This window comes from Pongo pygmaeus, chromosome 4, assembly GCF_028885625.2.
Source record: "Pongo pygmaeus isolate AG05252 chromosome 4, NHGRI_mPonPyg2-v2.0_pri, whole genome shotgun sequence".
Lineage (NCBI taxonomy): Eukaryota > Metazoa > Chordata > Mammalia > Primates > Hominidae > Pongo > Pongo pygmaeus.
This window is the reverse complement of record NC_072377.2, coordinates 80,830,056-80,847,162: the sequence shown is the minus strand read 5'-3', so window position 1 is coordinate 80,847,162 and position 17,107 is coordinate 80,830,056. Positions and strand designations below refer to the sequence as shown.

The window sequence follows — 17,107 nt, the reverse complement described above, 5'->3', positions numbered from 1 at the left end:
CCCCTCTCACCACTCCTATTCAACATAGTGTTGGAAGTTCTGGCCAGGGCAATTAGGCATGAGAAAGAAATAAAGGGTATTCAATTAGGAAAAGAGGAAGTCAAATTGACCCTGTTTGCAGACGACATGATTGTATATCTAGAAAACCCCATTGTCTCAGCCCAAAATCTCCTTAAGCTGATAAGCAACTTCAGCAAAGTCTCAGGATACAAAATCAATGTACAAAAATCACAAGCATTCTTATACACCAATAACAGACAAACAGAGAGCCAAATCATGAGTGAACTCCCATTCACAATTGCTTCAAAGAGAATAAAATACTTAGGAATCCAACTTACAAGGGACATGAAGGACCTCTTCAAGGAGAACTACAAACCACTGCTCAAGGAAATAAAAGAGGATACAAACAAATAGAAGAACATTCCATGCTCATGGGTAGGAAGAATCAATATCGTGAAAATGGCCATCCTTCCCAAGGTAATTTATAGATTCAATGCCATCCCCATCAAGCTACCAATGATTTTCTTCACAGAATTGGAAAAAACTACTTTAAAGTTCATATGGAACCAAAAAAGAGCCCGCATTGCCAAGTCAATCCTAAGCCAAATGAACAAAGCTGGAGGCATCACGCTACCTGACTTCAAACTATACTACAAGGCTACAGTAACCAAAACAGCATGGTACTGGTACCAAAACAGAGATATAGATCAATGGAACAGAACAGAGACCTCAGAAATAACGCCGCGTATCTACAACTATCTGATCTTTGACAAACCTGAGAAAAACAAGCAATGGGGAAACGATTTCCTATTTAATAAATGCCGCTGGGAAAACTGGCTAGCCATATGTAGAAAGCTGAAACTGGATCCCTTCCTTACCCCTTATACAAAAATTAATTCAAGATGGATTAAAGACTTAAACGTTAGACCTAAAACCATAAAAACCCCAGAAAAAAACCTAGGCATTATCATTCAGGACATAGGCATGGGCAAGGACTTCATGTCTAAAACACCAAAAGCAATGGCAACAAAAGCCAAAATTCACAAATGGGATCTAATTAAACTAAAGAGCTTCTGCACAGTAAAAGAAACTACCATCAGAGTGAACAGGCAACCTACAAAATGGGAGAAAATTTTTGCAACCTACTCATCTGACAAAGGGCTAATATCCAGAATCTACAATGAACTCAAATAAATTTAAAAGAAAAAACCAAACAACCCCATCAAAAAGTGGGCAAAGGACATGAACAGACACTTCTCAAAAGAAGACATTTATGCAGCCAAAAAACACATGAAAAAATGCTCACCATCACTGGCCATCAAAGAAATGCAAATCAAAACCACAATGAGATACCATCTCACACCAGTTAGAAAGTCTGCTCTTTTAAAGATATCTTCAAGAAAATAAAAAGGCAAGCCACAGACTGGGAGAAATATATATCCAATAACTTGTATCTGGAATATATTTTTAAAAGTCTTATAAGTCAATAATCAGAAGTCAAACAACCCAATTTTAAAAATTGGGCAAAATATTTAGAGCAGATACTTCATAATACAAGAAATAAAAATGGTCAGTAGTCGTATAAAAAAGACTCAGCATCAATTAGTCTTCAGTGAAATGCAAATAAAACCACAATGAGATACCAGCATACAGCCACTAAAATGGCTAAAATGAAAAAGACTGACAATACCAAGTGTTAGCAAGATATAGAACAACTGGAATTCTCATACATTACTGATGGGAATGTAAATTACTACAATCTCTTTTAAGGACAGCAGTCTCTAATATTTTCTTATTAAAAACATACACTTACCATGGAAAGGTGGAATTTCATTTCTAGGCACTTACCCAAGAGAAATAAGAACATAATGGAAAATGGCCAAAGGCTTATCTATGGACATTCATAGTAGCTTTTAAAATAATAGCCCCAAACTGGAAACAACCCAAATGTTCATTAGTAGGTGAATAAATACACAAATTGTGGTACATCCATAAAATAGACTTCTACTCAAAGATGAAAAGTGACAAACTACTGATATATACAACAACACGTATGAATCAAAATCCTTATACTGGGTGAAACAAGACAGACACGAAAGGTTATGTGTATGATTTTACTGACATGAAACTCTAAAACAGACAACTCTAGTCTAGTGGAATTGAAGGAAGACGCTGGTTACTTGGGGTCTCTTGTAGGGGTTGGGAATTGGCTGGGAAGGAACACATGACTCAGGCTGATAGAACTGGTCTATATCTAGACTGTGGTGGTGATTATGTGGACACATTACAAGATGACTTACTTTGTCAAAACTCATCAAACTGTACACTTTAAAATAGGAGTCCCCAATCCCTGGGCCATGGACCCATACCAGTCCATGGCCTGTTGGGAACTGGGCCACATAGCAGGAGGTGAGCAGTAGGCCAAGCAAGCAAAGCTTCATCTCTGTTTATAGCCACTGCCCCTCACTCACATTACCACTTGAACTCCGTCTCCTGTCAGATCAGTGGCAGCATCAGATTCTCATAGGAGTGCGAACCCTATTGTGAGCTGCGTATGCAAGGGATCTAGATTGCACACTCCTTATGAGAATCTAATGCCTGATGATCTGTCACTGTCTCCCATCACCCCCAGATAGGACCATCTAATTGCAGGAAAACAAGCTCAGGGCTCCCACTGATTCTACATTATGGTGAGTTGTATAATTATTTCATTATATATTACAATGTAATGATAATAGAAATAAAGTGCACAATAAGTGTAATGTGCTTGAATCAACCCGAAAAATTCCCCACCTTCTATCTGTGGAAATATTGTCTTCCACAAAGTTGGTCCCTGGTGCCAAAAAGGTTGGGGACCGCTGCTTTAAAAGGTATATGTTTTGGCCAGGTGCGGTGGCTCACGCCTGTAATCCCAACACTTTGGGAAGCCGAGATGGGTGGATCACGAGGTCAGGAGATTGAGACCATCCTGGCTAACACGGTGAAACCCCATCTCTACTAAAAATACAAAAAAATTAGCCAGGTGTGGTGGCGGGCACCTGTAGTCCCAGCTACTCGGGAGGCTGAGGCAGGAGAATGGTGTGAACCTGGGAGGCAGAGCTTGCAGTGAGCCAAGATCACACCACTGCACTCCAGCCTGGGCAACAGAGTGAGACTCCGTCTCAAAAAAAAAAAGAAAAGTATATGTTTTATTGTACACAAATATTATACTTCAATAAAATTCATTTTTAAAAAAACTTACAACATTTACCTCATGTTATGGACTGAAGTCTGTCCCCCAAAATTCCTAAGTTGAAGTCCTAAGTGTCAATACTACTATATTTGAAGATAGGGCCTTGAGGGAGGTAATTAAGGTTAAATGAGGATAAAGGTGGGGCCCTAATCCAATAGGACAGTATCCTTGTGGGAAGAGGAAGAGACACCATAGAGCTCTCTCCATACACACACAGAGAAAAAGCCATGTGAGGACACAGCAAGAAAGTGGCTGTGTGCCAGCCAGGAAGAAGGGCATCACCAGAAACCAACCCTGACAGCACCTTGATCTTGGACTTCTAACCTTCTGAACTGTGAGGAAATGAGTATCTGTTGTTTAAGCCACTCAGTGTGTGGTATTTTGTTATGGTAGCTGAAGCCGACTGATATACTGGACCACCAAGCATAAGATAATAAATTCACCATCCCTTACGAATCATATTATTCTTGGGCCTACTTTGTCTTCAGCCGATTAAAACTTTCCTAGAGCATATACTGAGAGACCAGAGGTTGTTTTAATTCTGCAAGGGAAGGCCTGGGCCAACAGTTCACACAACCATTTCATGTGCTAGAGCCAAAGTGATGAGGAGAACACAACTTTTAGGTCTGTAAAAGCCATGATTGACACCAGTCAGACCTTACCAGGGCCAAGTGAAAGGAAGAGACAGGAGCACCTCCATCACACTCACCTGTGTGTCAGATCAGATTTCAGTGAAGCAATTGCTTTCTCTTGGCTTCTCATTGAGCCTCACTTAGTACTGGCCGCTAAACTATAGACTGTAGACGTCTTTTTCTCTTCTATTATCCCATTTATCAAATAAATTCTGCAACAGATGACTGCATTGGTTCTCATCTTTCCACTAATTATGATTCATTTATTAAGAGCAATATTTTTCAGCTAACAAACTAGATCTACCCCTCTCCTTTAAAGCTATCTTAGTGGTACTCCAAGTTTGGTTATGAAGAAAGGCTTCCAGAGGGAAAGCAGCCTTTATTTTGACCATGGCATGTTAAACTGTTGCAGTCAAGGACTGGCCTTAGAACTCCCTGGAAGGTTTACCCCTCCAGGGAAACCAAAGGGCATTTTGGCACTCAAGAACAAAGCCGGACCACAATCACCCTTGATAACAACCAGGTCAGCTGACTCAACTCATGGAGAAGAATTAATAAGAACATGGGCAAAGGACAAGCACCAGGTGGCAAGACCAACCAATGGGCTGATGATAACAACTCACATCACGTTAGTGCTGGAAGGGGCCTTAGAGATATTCTAACGTCACCCTAGATCTTTTCCTCACTCCATATTCCATCTGCCTGCAAATCTTGTTAGGTCCACTTACAAAACTGATTCAGAAACTGACCGTTTTTTGCCATCTTCACTGCTACCATTCTGGTCTAAGCTGCCAAAACCTCTTGCCTGGATGACTGATGGCCTCCTAGCGGGTCTCCTAGCTTCCCCTGGCTCCCCTCAGACTATTCTCTATAAGCAGCCAGGGTGAGCCTCCTACAAACTGTCAGACCCCCACTTCCCATCTGACCTGGTCTTTATAGCTGACCACAGTCCCTGAGCAGCCTGGCTCTCCACAACCTCTCTGCCCTCAGCTCCTGCTGCCCCTCCTGCTCACTCCCTCCTGCTCCAGCAGCTTCCTTGCTGCACCATGGGCATGCCGACATGCTCCTTCAGGGCCTTTGCACCCACTATTCCTCCCACTTGAAATATTCTTTCACAAATATCCACGTAGCTCACTCCCCACTTCCTTCAGGCTTCAGCTCAGATATTACCTTATCAGGGAGGTATTCTCTGACCATGTATTTAATATGGCAATATTCCCCACCCCATCCTGGACAGTTATTATTGCTCTTTCCTGCTTTATCTTTCTTTCTGGTGCTCACCACATCTGACACTTGCATCCTTTCTCCTCTCCCTCTTCTTCCCTTTCCTCTCCTTCTCCTCCTCTCCTTTCCTTCTTGACTTTATCCCCACACTTGAAGGTAAGCCTCAAGAGAAGAAGATCTTTGTCTGGCATATATTAGATGCTCACTAATTATGTGTTGCATGAATAATGGAAATATGTCCTTTAAGGATGTCAAGTCAGAGGGAGGAAGCAAGGGTCCTAGGCCGCCTGTGTCCTCCCCTGCTGCTCACAGCTCTCATTGCCTTCCAGATTTCAAGCCTGGGGAAGAGGGGGTGTGAATGACAGCAGTGCTTGCTGTAGTGCAGAGAAAAACCCTGCAGACTGGGCAAATCCCTAGAAAGGCACAGGGAAGGGCTTAGGGGAGTAAGAGAAGACCAACTACACCTAGGCCAAAGCAAGAGGCCATCTAGTTGTTTGAGACAGGCAGGAGCAGATAATGTGGTGGTCCCCAGCCTCTTCTCCTTTCCCCCACTGAGGGCTATGCTTTACCCTCAGACTTCCTCATCAGAGTACCAGCTGAACTGGTACAGAAGCAAGATATTGATTCTCTAAGCCTTCAGGTCACCCATTCAGCATTTGGAGCAGACACAGAGCCTTGTCCACTGACTCAAATGTCCTAGACAACATTACATTGTCCTCTGTGTGTTGTGATGCACAGGGTTGAAATACACTGCTTTATCCTTCCTTCTACTCCCTTCACTATTTCCTCCCACTCCTACCTTCCTACTTATTTTCCTCTTGCACAATCCTTGCAGCCGTGAGATCTTTTCTGCAGTTGCAGAGATCAGTGGGTGAGCTGTGGTCTTTTCGTCAGAAGTTATTCTCATGATATGAGTGACAGCACATTGAGAACCCCCAGTGCACGCCATATTAAAAGATCCAAAATGCCCTTCCTTAAACAGAAAAATTTGCCCAAGAAAAGACAGATTGTGAAAATACTTCAGTGGCCATTGTCCCCCTGAAAATGCTATTCTGGAATAAAACTGGGTGTTTCCTCTTCAAGACGTGAAAATGAGTATTGCAAAATGATGCACTTTAAACAGGAATGCTGTTCAATGGCTGTTTGACAAAGATGTTCATAGTAAGCCCTGTATCAATATTATTCATCTCAACCTTCCTAATATCATTCCATCGCAAGCCAGGACAGGATCTAGAACTCCTCAACTTTCTAAAGTACTTTTAGGTTACTAAGAGGGTCTTTTGTGAAGTTTTCAAACAAAGATTTAATTAAAAGCTCTCTGAGCAAGTTAATTTTCCTATTTCAATTGCATGCTATTCCAACAAAGATGGTCTTGCATTTATTTTTTAATACTAACTGGAACTAGAAAATAGATGCTAAAACCCTAGAGAAGTCGTGTTTTCCTACTCTTTAATCAGCCATGGCCTCTTAAACATGTATACAATGATAAAGAGCTTGTGATAAATACATTTATTAAGTCACTTACTTTCTTAGTAATGTCCTGACCTTAGTAACACCCTTCATAAGTTTCACTCAGAAGGAGTAATATTTACAATGGAGAATATTGGCTGGCCACGTATGCTAGATGGTTGCTTTTTCATTTATTTATGCCTCAGTGTAATTGTCTTAATCTTCTAGGGAAAAGTTTAAAAATTCTTTCGAAGATGAAAACCAGGGCTGGAGTCAGATAACACCAGGGTCAGGGTATGCACACCTTGGTATGGGTAGGAGAAAGTAGACTGCTTGAGAGATAGAAGTTCTGGATTCTAGTCCCCTCTTTGCCATTTTTGCCATATTTCATCAAGTCTAAAATACCACTAATTGTAGGGAGTGCCATCACTTTATGTATCACTAAGAAAAGAATGCTGCCCATCAAACAATGACAGTCCTACAAGATATGAAAATTGCTCCCACTGGCCGCTCACTGCTTTGATTTTTTTTTTTTTTCATCTATAGATTAGGCTATATCTCCTGGCTTCAGTTTAGTTACTTGACATGTAAGAGGTAACCCCTTTGCACATCTCTCAATATTGAAACATAAATCTAGCTGTAGGTACTTGTGGGTATCTTTTCTTCCTTAAAAGCACTTGGCTGCTACTTTGCAAAACAAACAAGCAAAACAAAACTGAAATTGCATCATCCCTCCAATGCCAAATATTTGCCTCATCAATATCAAATTTATCCCCATGCTCTATTTCCTTGACTCCCTGTATAAACAATAACTTTTGTGTCAAGGCCAAATCATAGTGTAAACTTTGTGAAGTCATCTTAGCCAGCAATTAAACTAAACACATGTATTATCAACCATGCACCTACTTCAACAAATGTTAAAAACATGAAAAGCTGAAACTGTGTACACTGTGTACACATTCATAGACAAATCCATTACAACCACTGCCTGGCTGACAGCAATTTATAAGAAGCTGTCCCACCAGCAGTAGTGATCGCAGATTCAGACTTGTAATCAATTCACAAGACACAATAGGTTTTAATCTATCACTGCCTTTATTTAGCTTTCTAGTAGGAAACAGAATGAGAAACACAGTTTGCATAGTATCTGCTATCTCATAGGAAGGCCCAGCAACTACCCACAGTTGCAGAGTCTTGGCCTCCCCTCTGCACACTATGGTGCACATAGTTGCCAAAGATGAAGAGTGTGGTTCATCCTGCCCAGGAGAAACCACTGCTTTGGTTTCCTTCTGGATTCTTTCTTGCTCCAATCATGGAGGCCCAAGGCCACTAGGCAACTCATAGCTCTTCCAATCCTAATGCAGTCTCAGGAATCAATAGTTTTGCAATAATCAAGACAGATAATTCAGCCCAGGTACAGAGCAATCTAACTGCTGTGTTTCCAAGAAAAAGATGGCATGAGAAGGTAAGTCTGCAGTCATCTTCCCAGGCAGGTCAATGGGAAAAGTTTCCAGGCCTAACTCTCAGGTATTAACACATCCTGAATCCAGGGTCATTAAAATGGGAGAGGAAGAGAGTGCCTCTTAGAAAAACTGAAATGCTGCTTTTCCAAATCAATTTAACTGCCAACTCTCATTGTCTTAACTGTAACAAGGATAATAATTTTAAGGGTCTATTTAAGGGGATAGTCTCTTGTGTTCCTTTTGGCTGTACAATCTAATTAGGAACCTATGACTTTAATATGCGTAGGCTGTTGGAGCTTTAAAGTGGTAATGCAATTACTGCCATACTAACAAATACATGCTTCCTGGGCACGCCAGGGAAGCCCTGGGAGCTTGTGTGGCAGAGCCTCTGGGTTGTCTGTGATGCTGGGACACAGGCTGGAATGCAGGACACTGGGTATGAAGGGCTCCGTGAGCTTCTGAAGCTGCAAATAATAATAGTCACCATTTTTGACACCTAGTCTGTACCAACCACTTTACATAGATTATCTCATTTAATCAGGACAATAACCCTGCAAGGGAAGTATTACTATTCCCATTTGACAGATGAGGAATGCTACTGGCAAGCAATTGAGCTGGGATTAGCACCCAGGCAGTCTGCTTCAGAGTTGGTGCTCCTAACCCCTAGGTTTCCCATCTCTAACCCACAGCCACCCTGCTTCACATTACAGTCAATGCCATCAATGAAAGTTTGCTTGATGTAAGTGGTAACATTGGGCCCCTTTAAATATTACCCAAGGAATTCAGAAAAATAACAGTTTTGGGTTAGGAAATGGCGGGGGTGGGGGGGTGCGGGGGGGGGCAGGAGGAGATGGATGTGAGGTGAAGAGGAAGATGACTCCATAACATGGCTCAGTAACCTACTGGCCCCCTCCAATGAAAACAGCATGACTGCACCTCAGGATGTGCTGTCTGACAGAGACAATGTGTTATGGGCTGAATTGTGTTCAACACAATTCTTAGGTTGAAGTCCTAACTCCCAGTACCTCAGAATGTAACTGTATTTGGAGATAGAGTCTTTAAAGAGGAATTAATTTTAAATGAGGTCTTTAACATGGCTCCTAATCCAATATGACTGGTGTCTTTGTAAGAAGAGATTAGGACATAGACGCACAGAGGGAAGACCTTATGAAGACAGAGGGAAAAGATGACCGTCTACAAGCCAAGAAGAGAGGTCCTCAGAATTAACCAATGCTGCTGATACCTTATAGTTCCGAGGCTTTTAGCCTCCAAAAGTATAAGGAAGCCAGTCTCTGTTGTGTGAGCTATCAGTCTTTAGTACTTTATTATGGCAGCTCTAGCAAACTAATACAGAGTGCTATGTATTTACCATTTTCTCTTTCTGGACACACCGAAAAGCATTTCCTTGTCTCCATGCATCAGGTTGAGGTCTGTGTGACTAGTTCTTACTAAAAGACTGTAAATACAAGAAATATGCTTCATTTCTGAGTCAAGGCATTTACAAGCAGGTGTTGATTCTCCACTGTCTCTGTTTCCTCCCCTGCCATAGGACCATCAAGACTGCATGTTCTAGATATTGCAGTTACAAGATGGCAGAGCTCTGATAGCGTGGTGCCCTGAGTGCCTCTGTGGAGCAGGGCACTTTGCTAACCTGCTTTGGACATAAAATGTGAGTGATAAATAAATCTTTATATTTTATTTTTCATTTTTATTTTATTTTATTATTTTATTTTTATTTTTATTTTAAAAAATTTAAAGGGTCTCACTATGTTGTCTAAGGTGGTCTCAAACTGGCTTCAAACAATCCTCCTGCCTCAGCCCCCTAAAGTGCTGGGATTATAGGTGTGAGCCACCATGCCCAGCCTCCTTCTATTTTTTATGCTACTGAGGTTTCAGGGTTGATTTGTGACTGCAGCATAGCCTAGCCACTTCCCACACACAAAGCTACTCAGAAAACCCAGGGTACCAAAAACAGATATTTCAGGAATTCATGTGATATTAGATAAAATCATACTAAGTTGTTGTTTTTGTAGGCAAAAAATGGTCAAATATGGACAGTTTCATTTGTGTGACCTCTAACTGCACATATTTGCAGACCCTTACTGTTGGAAAAGACCTTGGCAACCAGCAAGTCCTACCATCCATAGTTTCTAGATAATACATCTGAGACCCTCTCAGATTAAATGATTTATCAGAAGTCCAAAAACATGTTAGTGGAAGAATTGGACCCCAAATCAGAAATTACATTTCATTTGGGGAAGGCAAGTTAGCAGTATGTATTTAAAAGTGTATATCTGGCCAGCACGGTGGCTCACACCTGTAATCCCAGCACTTTGGGAGGCTGAGGTGGGAGGATCACGTGAACTTAGGAGTTTGAGACCAGCTGGGGCAACACAGCGAGACTCTGTCTCTACAATAATTAAAAAATTAGCTGGGCACGGTGGCGCATGCCTATAGTCCCAGCTAATCGGGATGCTAAGGCAGGAGGGCTGCTTGGATGGGGAGGTCAAGCCTGCAGTGACCCAATAAGGCACTACTCCCCTCTAGCCTGGGCAACAGAGGGAGATTCTGTTTAAAAAAAAAAAAAAAAGGATGTATTTAAATAGTAACCATGATCTTTCACATAATAATTCCACCCCAGGAAAAGATTCACCAGAAATATCTAAACAGGTATGCAGAAATATATAAATAAATAGATCCACTGTGTGATCTTTCGCAAGTACTGTATGTGACTGTGAAAGCTGAGAAATAATCCAAATGCCCATTCACAGGGATTGGTTAAATAAATTACGGTTTACCCATCTGCTCTCAAGCCTACATAGTTAAAAATAAAGGAGTCAATCTCTTTGCTGACATGAAAAGACACCCAGATCATATTGATAAAAGCAAGACAGTCCAAGTAGAAAAAGAAAATTATCACTCATAAAATATTTTTAAATCTCTATGCACTGAGGTGTATAAAGCATCTGACACTTAGTAGGCACTTTTTGCCCTCCCCTTTTCTTCCTTCTTGAATGTCGCTTGGATCATTGTAAATACACCCAGCTGGCTGGTTCAGCTCCACCACCTACTAGCTGTGTCATCTCAGATGAGAAGCCTCAGCTCTCTCATTTGTAAAACTGAAAGAAATAGTAGCACCCAGGCACGGTGGCTCATGCCTGTAATCCCAGCACTTTGGGAGGCCGAGGCAGGCGGATCATGAGGTCAGGAGTTCGAGACTAGCCTGACCAACATGATGAAACCCTGTCTCTACTAAAAATACAAAAATTAGCCAGGTGTGGTGGTGCGCACCTGTAGCCCCAACTACTCGGGAGGCTAAGGCAGGAGAATCACTTGAACCTGGGAGGCAGAGGTTGCAGTGAGCCAAGATCGCACCACTGTACTACAGCCTGGACAACAGAGCAAGACTCTGTCTCAAAATAATAATAATTATAATAATAATAATAGCATGTCCTTCAGAAGGTGTTGATAGGATTACATGAGAGTGTTTACATAAAGAGCTTAGTCCAATGCCTAGCGCCTAAGTACTTATAAAATTTTCACCATTATGTTGATATTCATCTCTGAAAACCTGAAGAAACAAGGTTCTTTGTGGCTTTTTAATCTCTTATAATAATTATCTAGTAAAAAAAATTGTCATCCTGCTTATTTCCCTTCCTGAAGCTAAATTAAAAAGCTAAAGAGCAGTGTTATTAAAAAAGCAAATACACAATATATTGAATTTAAAATGTGTTTATTAACTAATTCTCCATAAATAAAAATAAGATGTGTATATAAAGTAAAAAAAAAAAAGAAAGTAGTGCTTATCTCAATAAGCTCTGGCAATTAGGCGTCCAATATTTAATACAGCTTTTAAAGACAATTTCACTGTTTCATTACCAAACTGATAAGCTGCTTTTCTGAGAAGTTGATATTAACTGAGTCATTCCCAGGTAAGTCAGTTGTTTATCGGATATAATGTAAGGGGCCTCCATGAGCTCTGCAAGACACTGGGCTGTCTTCCACTGAGGGGTCAGTCTGGGGTTTCCCCTCTACTCATGCATGTAACAGGGAGGTTGTGGCTGGAATCTTTCAAATGCACAGAAAGGATGTCTTCCAGGGTTATATAACCAAGCTCGAACTTTACCAGGACTTTCTATGTGAGATCCTTCCCAGTGCATTCTAAGCATTAACTAAACCAGTCAGGCTTACTTCCACCGATCTTTAAGCCTGAATGATTTGTGTAGCCCTATAAACAGATTGGAATTAAAATTCAATTCACCCACTGATCTAGTATCTCTTCCGTCCATAAACGCTCTTTGGAACCAAGTACAATCTGTAACAAGACTGCAAAGAACTAGTGAGCATTCACAGGCTAAGTCTGGCAGATTACTGCCAGAGTGGAATCCAGAATTAAAGGCTCTGAGCCTTCCTGGCAGCTGAGGCCAGGACAGGTTGTACGGCTTGCCCAGAGTTTCACAACTGGTCAGTGGTACCACTGAGCTTGGAATCCAACTCCCTGGCCTCCCAATCCATGCTCTTGCCACTGCTGATGAATTGTCATTCTTCTGTTTTTGCTTCTTGGAAAACCGAACCTCTACAAAGTTAAAATAACTTATTCAAGGTCAAGAGGGCAATCAAGTAGAACTGGCAATGCTAACTGCCGGGTTATAAAATCCGAGAGGGCGGGTCCTCTGGCCCTCGCCTCCCCCGGGGACCTTGTGTAAATGTTTTCGTTGATTGTCGCCCAACACACAGTTTGGAGGAACTCTCTCTTCTAGGTTAGCACTGCACGTCCAACTTCAGGTTCAGACAGAAGCACCTGTAACTATCAGAGCCAGCACGCCCCCAGCCAGCCTGACCTCCCGACCGACCGTCCATGGAAGGCAGACTGGGCAAATAACCACCGCTCAACTGCAGAGGTCTTACAGTCCTAGTAACTCACACCTCGCCGCCAGCAGTGTTTTTCTGGAGCTGGCAACCTGGGGACGGGTCAACTGGTGTCAGATTGAGTCAGAAGCAGAATGGATGGGCACAGCTAGTCTTGAGGGTATAGAGGAGCCTGTGGACGGTTCAAGGCTTCTAGCCAAGCTTTTGTAAAGGCTGCTGCAAGCCTCACCTCTCCCAACAGTCCTCAGGAGCACAGCTACTTTGATTCTGTAACTAGGTGCATTTCAGAGGACACTCTGAACGCCTAGCGGAACACCCCCAAGTTCAGAGTGGCAGCGCCGCCTGCGCAGCTTCCCCCTTGCACTAAGCGTCCGTCCCTACCACAGGCTGTTCTCCCGCGCACTTTCCTGCGACCCCGCAGCGTGGGACCCTTCTTTGTACACACGTTCCATCTCTTGCTTTGCTTCGCTCCACCTCCAAACATCCCTTCCCACAGGGGATGAGGCGGGTGGTTTAGTCCACGCTCCGTCTATTCACCCAGCTACCGTTGTCCCTAGAACTTAGTGCAAGGGTGAGGGTGGGGATGGTGGTGGCGGTGGAGGTTGGGGTAGGGGTAGGGGTAGCGGTAGGGGTGGGTGCCCATCGCACAGTCCCGAGCGCTGGAGCTAGGCACTGAGGTGCGCGCGCAAACACACACACACACACACACACGCGCGCGTGTACACACCCCAGGCTGGGGCTGCCGGGGACTCACTACTCAGAAGGGGAGGCAGCTTTGCAGCCACTGGAAGCACGAGGAGGAATGCAGGGGCCCCACCGTCCCGCGCCGGGGAAGCGTGGAAAACACCAGGCGCAACAGGAGCCCGCGGAGCCCGGCCCGACGGAGAAACAGGTCCAGCTCCTGCTGAGAAGCGCCAGGTGGACGCAAACGGCGGCTGTCTGTGGTCAATTATTATTGGGAATAATAAACCTGACGGTTACACTAGACGCTCGAGGTGCTTCCCGCCTGGAAAGGAAGGAGGTAGTTGGCACTAGGACACGCAGGGACTAAGGGCGAAAAGAAAAGAAAAAAGCCACCCTAGCACCTGGGTGTCTGAAAGGGGGCCCTGGAACCGGCTCTGGGCTTGTGCCAGCGGCCGGGTGCCCAGGTGTGAGGGGGCGGCCGAGGGCTGCGCGGTCCCCCGCGCTGGGGGGCTCACCTGGCGCGCACTCGGTGGGCAGTACAGCTGGTCCATGCCGGCGGCGGGCGGCTCCTGGGCGCCGTGGTGGTGCCCGTGTCTGGCGCCTTAGCCCCGCACAGAGGGCACCGGCCTGGCGCACCCTGCACCCCACTCCCCGGGCCTCGTGCCCACGTGAAGGCTCTGGTTGCTCCGTGGGACTCTGGCAGCGAGCCTGAGCCTCCGCGCCTTCACTTTCCAGACGCGTCCCCAGGCCGGCGGGTGCCTGGGTCCTAGCGCCCCTCCCGGGGTGTGGAGCCCAGACTTTGAGCCCGCTGAGCTGCTCCGCTCTGGGCAACACCTTCCCGGCCCCTCGAGGGAAGTCCAGCCTCGCTGGAGCTGCCAAACCTGGAGCCTTTCTTGGGACTCAGGATTCGGATTCCCAACACCCCCTTTACAGGTCTCCACTTTCCTCTCGTTGGGCCTTTACCCCCAGGAAAACGCTGAAAGATCAGATTTGCCTGCAGCCCTCAACTCACAATCATATACACTATGATTTTAAAGAGATTTTCAAGTTAGAGATATTGGTCTCTATACATATATAACACATTATATGTAATAAAGACAGGTTTTCCTCCAAGTAGAAGAATGAATATGAAAATAACATCTCCTGGGCGCTGTGGCTCAGGCCTGTAATCCTCACACTTTGAGAGGCCAAGGGGGGAGGATCTCTTGAGGCCAGGAATTCGAGACCAGCCTCAGCAACATAAGGAGAAAAAACCTTGAAAAAAATCTATTAGGGGCTGAAGTTATCCCTCAGCCTTAATTGTAGGGACAATTTACAAACATGAGTCAAACACGGATCAAACCAAAGGTGCAGCTAAGCTTCTAGAGCCGCCCCCCACCCAACTCCCCTCCAATCTGGGTAGGTAGCTGGTATCACTAAATGTCTAAGCAGATACTATGAAGCTTTCATACACTTTCAGGAAGTAATACATTGTACCTAATTAAATGCCTCAGCCTTAAATGGTCCTGGCATCTTGCTTGCAGCTATTACCATGCCTGGCCCATACCTGGCTCCTCTGGGGTGGAGGGATTTTGAACAAAGGCCTAGAGAGCATTTGCAAGGCCTTTTCCTTCTCAGCTGCCCACAGTGCTGAGTCAGTCCAGCCAAAACCAAGACCAACAACAATCTGTTCCTGCTGACTTTCTCATCCAGAAAGGCTGATGAGATTTCTAATGGCAGAAAAGAAAAATAAGTCATTTTTAGAAATAAAACAAGAGGAAAAATTATTATTTTTAACATTAGCCATAAAGGCCTACAAAAAGGCATGAATGCAGTATGAATATGACCTTCACCACGTTTTTCTAGGAGCCCAAGCATTTTTTCACAAAAGCATTCCTCCATGTGTGGACAAACTTTAAGATGACTCCCAATGATCCCCATCGCCTGGTGTCCATGCCCTTGTGTTGTCCCCTCCCCTTGAGCGTGGGTGGAACTCGTGACTTGACTTGCTGCCCACCTATGGAACATGGCAAACTTGACCAAATGTCACTTCATAGATTAAGTTATACAGTTTTGCTAGTAGAGGCTTTCTCTTGCTGGCTTTGATAAAACATGCAGCCATACTGGGGAGGCCCACCTGGCAGGGAACTGAGGGTGCCTTTGTTCAAGGGCCCTCGGTCCAACAAACTGAAAGGAGGTAAATTCTGCCAAAAATCAGGAGAGCCTGAAAGTGAACCCTTCCCTAACTGAGCCTTGAGATGCAACTGCAGCCCCAGCTGAGATATTGATTGCCGCTTTCAGAGTAATCCTAAAACAGAGGATCTAGTCAAGCCATGCCCAGGCTCTGACCCACAGAAACTGTGAAATAATAAATATGTGTTGTTGTAAACCACTGAATTTGTACTTTGTTATGTAGCAATAGCAAACAAATATACTTTGTCCTTCCACAGAAGAAAAAGTGAGGCAAAGGGGGTTAGGTAGAAGGGCCAAGGTGATTTAAATTAACACCACGATCTATCACTATTTCACACTCACAGTCTTTTTAGGCCTGGGTAGACAAGGAAAAGCAGAACAGCAAAGAAATCAGAAAGTAAAGCATCAAGTGCAGGCTGAGATTTGTGGAAGGTAAAGCAAGGCAAAAGAAGAACTTTAATAAAGTCTGATGCAAAAATAACCCAACAGATTAAAGGACAGTTTGAAAAACTCAGGGTACATTGACCCAGGTTAAAAATAAATGTTTTCTGAAAGAAAAATAAATAAATTAAATGGAAAACAAAAAGAGAAAAACAACAACAAAGAGATGACGAGGAAGTATAAAGGCACCAAATCCTCTGAATTCCTCTTCTTGCTATCTATAAAAGAAAAAGAAAAGCCATACTATTCACTTCTGAGAGAGTGAGAATTTTCCAGAAGAGCCAGTTAAGAAGTACTAGGAGGACGTCTGCTTAAAGTACACGTGTGTGGCAACTGGGAGGTTGTCTATTTTTTCCTGAGATATTGCATAAAAATTGACAGTATCTTAAAACCACTAGCCTGAGTTCTGATGGTTTGCACATACAGTAGTCCTCACTTATCCACAGTTTAAGTTTCTGCAGTTCAGTGACCCACAGTCAACAGTGGTCCAAAAATATTAAATTGAAAAATTCCAGAACAAACCATTAATAAGTTGTAAATTGCATGCCATTCTGATAACATCTAGAGGTGTCCTGCTTCCATCCTGCCAAGAATGTGAATCGTCCCTTTGTCCAGTGTCTCCATGCTATATCCACTACCTCCACCACATCCCCTGTGAGTCACTGAGTAGACACCTTGGCTGTCAGTTTTACTGTTGTGGTATTCCAGTGCTGGTGTTCAAGGCACCCTTATTTTATTTAATAATGGCCCCAAAGTGCAAGAGCAGTGATGCTGGCCATTCTATATACCAAAGAGAAGCTGTAATGCACTTCCTTTAAGTGAAAAGATAAAAGTTCTTGACCTAATAAGGAAAGAAAAAAAATTGTATGCTGAGGTCACTAAGACCTACAGTATGCTAAGATATTTTGAGAGCTAGAGACCACATTCACATAACTTTTATT

At 43.6% G+C, this 17,107-nt stretch overlaps 1 protein-coding gene across 3 annotated transcripts in view; it reads right to left on the bottom strand.

The window, feature by feature from the left end:
- Nucleotides 1–14,251, bottom strand: part of PDE8B (phosphodiesterase 8B) — a 256,055-nt gene extending 241,804 nt beyond the window's left edge. For all 3 annotated transcript variants that reach the window (XM_063664925.1, XM_063664927.1, XM_063664928.1), the window contains exon 1: nucleotides 14,069–14,251. In XM_063664925.1, the coding sequence (XP_063520995.1) occupies nucleotides 14,069–14,104 (36 nt within the window). In that variant the 5' untranslated portion in view covers nucleotides 14,105–14,251. The remainder of the gene's footprint in view (nucleotides 1–14,068) is intronic.
- Nucleotides 14,252–17,107: the final 2,856 nt, after the last annotated feature.